Source organism: Aspergillus saccharolyticus, assembly GCF_003184585.1.
Source record: "Aspergillus saccharolyticus JOP 1030-1 unplaced genomic scaffold BP01scaffold_8, whole genome shotgun sequence".
NCBI classification, from domain to species: Eukaryota; Fungi; Ascomycota; class Eurotiomycetes; order Eurotiales; family Aspergillaceae; genus Aspergillus; species Aspergillus saccharolyticus.
In genome coordinates, this window is record NW_020290618.1 from 665,204 (window position 1) to 669,883 (window position 4,680).

At 24.4% G+C, this 4,680-nt stretch overlaps 1 protein-coding gene across 1 annotated transcript; it reads right to left on the reverse strand.

The window, feature by feature from the left end:
* Positions 1-1,870: 1,870 nt before the first annotated feature.
* BP01DRAFT_292538 (uncharacterized protein) lies at positions 1,871-2,215 on the reverse strand (the record flags this gene model as incomplete). The annotated part of the gene is made up of 1 exon (XM_025571696.1): positions 1,871-2,215. A coding segment is annotated over one exon (345 nt), but the record flags the coding sequence as incomplete, so codon positions are not given.
* Positions 2,216-4,680: the final 2,465 nt, after the last annotated feature.

The window sequence follows — 4,680 nt, forward strand, 5'->3', positions numbered from 1 at the left end:
CTAAGATCTTAAAAAGTAGATTCTTAGTTAATTTCTTACTTAAGAGTAGAGACTTAGGACTTCTAAGATACTCTAGATTAAATTTATTAATAATTTTATTAATATAGATTGATTACTTAATCTATAGCTTCTAATTTAGATGATCATATGATATCTAGATATTTAAAAATAATATAGATTTACTAAGGTTCTTTATATTAAATAATATTATTAATTTTTCCTTAAATTTTATTGAATTTCTCTTAATTTAATTAATAGAATATACAGATTATATTATCTATAAATATTAATAAAATTAGATAATTATTAATATAGATATATTAATTCTCTTTAATAGAACTAAGCCCTAGGGCTTTAAGCTTTGCCCTAAGAGTCTTCTACTAAAGAAGAGATAATTATCTTAGACTATATAAAGTCTTCTATAATAGATAAACTATTTATTTATTTTCTAATCTAGAAAGAGGACTTATATAGATCTTTTTCTTAATAGAGCTATTAAGAAAGATAATAATAGTATCTAATTAGTATATTTCCAGATCAAATACTATAGTTAGAGCTAGGATAATTCTTAGAAATCTAGCTGTAAGTATACTAGTATAGATTTTTAACTAATTAGAGATTTGTAAATCTTCTTATATATATATCCAGGTCTTAAATCCAGCTAGTTAATCTTTTTTATTAAATTTATAGATCTATACTTATTTAAGTAGTAGGACTTCCTTATTCTTTATATTATAGATTAAATATATAATCCAGGTGCCTAAGATATTTAATTAATTAAGTTCTATCTTTAAAGCTTAAATAAATTAAGATAAATAGAGATAACTTATTAATTTCTTCTAGTTAGTAGATAGTAGTAGAAGCTGGGATTTATTAATAGTAGAGATTTCTTCTTTATTAATATAGTTAATTATTATTTAAATAGCTTAGAGAACTAGTCTCTTTTAAGAATAGTCTAGATTAGATAATTTAGACCTTTATTTTTTTAATTCTCTGATTAATTCTATATTAAGAAAATTAATTTTATTAAAAGTCTTTTAATTAATAGTAGAATTATTAATAAGAACTATAAATAGTAAGATAGGTAGTAAGTCTTTAAAGATAGAAGATATATTATTAAGAACTATATTCTCTAAGAATTCTATATAGTTATATAATTCCTCTAGGTCATGGGATCCCTCTGAATTATAGGATTTCTCTGGATTATATAATTTCAGCTTAGAGATATCCTCAATTTCTGAGTTATCTGATGAAGGTGGTTCTTGATTAATTAATTCAATATCTAACTATTCAATTTGGATTGAATTAATTACCTGGGTGAGCTGTTGTTTTATTAATATACTTCCTAATTTAGAAGTGTTGAAGTTTCAGTTCTTTTCAAATAGAATTAATTAGGGCTTTATTTAACTTTCACTTTTCCATACAAACTGAGTATAGAAGTGAAGTCAAAGCAAGGTCAAAGTCAAAGATAATTAAAATCAAAAGAATCAAGGATAGAATGAATAAGGAAATAAACAAGCCACTGATTTCAATACATTTCTGGTCAACTGGTTCAGGATGATCCTCAGGAAATCATTGAACAAATCAGGCTATTTAAGCCAAAATCCTTTGTTTATTGATTTCCTAATTAGGAAATCAAAACATTCAGAATACAGGGGTGAGAATCCAGGGTGAGAATGCAGGGGTAAATTAGCCAGGGATGGATTGGGCTGGAACAATGGTTCAAATGGCTCAATCCAGGAATTAGGGCTAGGGTTTGGTAGTCAGGTGAGCTGCCAGTCTGACAAGAAGTTTATTTATAGTTAGACCCTTCATCAAACACAACATCACATACAGATATTACTTGGTTAAGGGTGGGGATCTATATTCGCTAGATATTTAAAGCTCTATATCCAACAAGGAATCCAATAAGGGCTCTAAGCCCTAGTTTATCCCCTTTTAGTAGATTACTAATCCAGGTGTAGACATGTGATCTATACTTCCTTAAATAGGAAAGGTCTGGTTTCTCTGGTAACCATAAGGGTTGTTGTAGAAGGCTTTTCCATACAGTTCTATAGGGAGTTTCCCAATTAAGTTGTTTATTTAGCATCCTATTTAGAATATATATGGCTATTTCCATAGTTTTAGGCCAAATAAATAGTAGCAAGTCTAAATTAATTAATAGATATCTTATTTTAGAAGTAATTAGAGCTCTAGCCCTCTTAGAGAAAGAATTCTACTTAGACTAGTATATAGATAAATAATTAATAATTATCCCCTTAGAGCTAGCCTAAATTAGAAAGATGTTAAGATTCCTATCCTAATCTAAATAAAATTACTTAGGTATAGTCCTATATTAATTAATTATATAAATAATTATATTAATAATTAATTATAAGATACTTAATTTAGAAGTTAGAGCTTACCCTAAGTAAAATTTTAAATAGAAATAATAGAGATAACTGATATATCTCTATTTATTCTATACAGTAGTTATATAAATCAGATCCTAATATAGAATTTCAAAGAGTTTAATACCTAGATTGATTTTCTGTCTTAAAATCTAATAATTTGATTAACTGATTCAGCAGATAGAGTATTTCCAGATTAGTTCTAGTTTAATATTAGTTAATTAAATACTCTAAGTCTTCTAACTAAGATATCTTAGAACTTCTTCTTCTAGATATCCTAACCTATTATACTATTCTTTTATAGTTCTATTTAAAATATAGGACTTTTTAAATATTCTAATTAGCTATTTAATTATTAAATTAAGAGTTATTAAAGATTTGACTAATTATTTCTATTAAATAAAATATAGTCTATAAATCAGCTTAATATAGTAGACTGGTATTTTATTAGCTATTTCTAAAAGAATATATTTTCTATTATAGAATAGTCTAGTTTTCTAGGCCTTCCAGCCTGACATGATATTATAGTAGAATCCAGGAATAAAGATAATATTCTTTAATTTAAAAATAATACTATTCCCCTTTAGGTAGATAGAATAGAATAGAACTATTCTATATCTCTAAATAGTATTAGAGATATTCCCAATATAGATATAATTATTATCAACTAGTCTGTAATTAATAAATAATTCCAATGAATTATACATATAACCATTGGATATAGTATTAAATATCTATTATTTTAATAGATTTATTAATATATTTCCTAGTTTAGAAGTCTATTAATATATTAATAGAGTAAATTTAGATAAATATTTCTCTATTTATTAATTTTTAAAGATTTTTAGAATAATAAGAATTATTTAATAAGCTTAACAAGTCTTCTTATAGATATATCTAAATTTCAGATTCTTATAGACTTACTGAAAGTAGTTTAGCATATCTGGATTAGATAATTATATTAAATTTCAGAGGTCTTTATTAATATATTAATAGTCCTGAAAGTTATGGTTTTTATTATTCTTTCCTAACTTATAGAGGCAGAATTAGCTACATAATCTCCTCTTTCAGGGCTTTGTTTATATATTGCTGTTTTCAGTAGTTTGTTCATTACTTTGATCCTGGAAGATGACATGGCTCACCCTATTTTATTTATTAATAGATTACCTATTCTGGTAATTTAACCGAATCCAGTCATGTGCCTTGTAGATTAATTCAAGAAAGTTAGAGATTTCTTCCTGACTATTTTTAAATTTTAATAAGCCTAGACTACTATATTAATATAAAGATACCTATTATTTTATAAATTAATTTAAGAAAATTAAAAAGTACTCTAATTAGCTTCTTAATCTTACTAATTTAAAGCTCTACTACTTCAAAATATATTAATTCCTATTAACTAATATAGCTCTTAATAGAACCCTTTATTAAGATCCTAAGATAGTAATATTGATTTATAAGATCTCACTTTCTTAATTAGTTAATTAGTACTAGACAGTTTTATAAGGCTTAAAGAATTTAATAGCGCTTTTCTAAATTAAGTATAGTATACTAATTTTACTTACTTAATATAGAATTAATCAATAGACTTAATAAGACTAGTCCTAAAGTAGTTTTATTAAATTCCTTGAGATTCTAGTAGTAGTCCTGCTTAGCTTCCTAATATAGTAGATAATCTGATTTATTTAAGTTAATTATTAAATTTACTGATGATTTTATCTATTTTATACTAATAGTACTAGATTAGATTAAGTAGACTAGCTTAGTTAGCAGTTCTGGGTTTACTAATTCCTATATTTCTTTGTTAATTGCGAATAGTCGAATTTGATTAATCTATAGAATCTAGTTATATAACTAATTTAATTGTAGAATTCTATTAGATTACTGAATAATCTGATTATTTATATTAAATAAGACTAACTATAGCTAATTTAATTAATAGAGGGATAAAATAAATTAAAATAAGAGATCTTCTAGACTTATAACTGTTAGAGTTTCAGTTCTTTTTAAATAGAATTAATTAGAGCTTTATTTAACTTTTACTTTTCTATATAAACTAAGTATAGAAGTAAAGTTAAAGTAAGATTAAAGTCAAAGATAATTAAAATCAAAAGAATCAAAGATAGAATAAATAAGAAAATAAATAAGCTACTAATTTTAATATATATCTGGTCAACTAGTTTAGGATAATTCAGAATAATCCTTAGGAAATTATTAAACAAATCAGGCTATTTAAGCCAAAATTCTTTGTTTATTGATTTCCTAATTAGGAAATCAAAACATTCAGAAT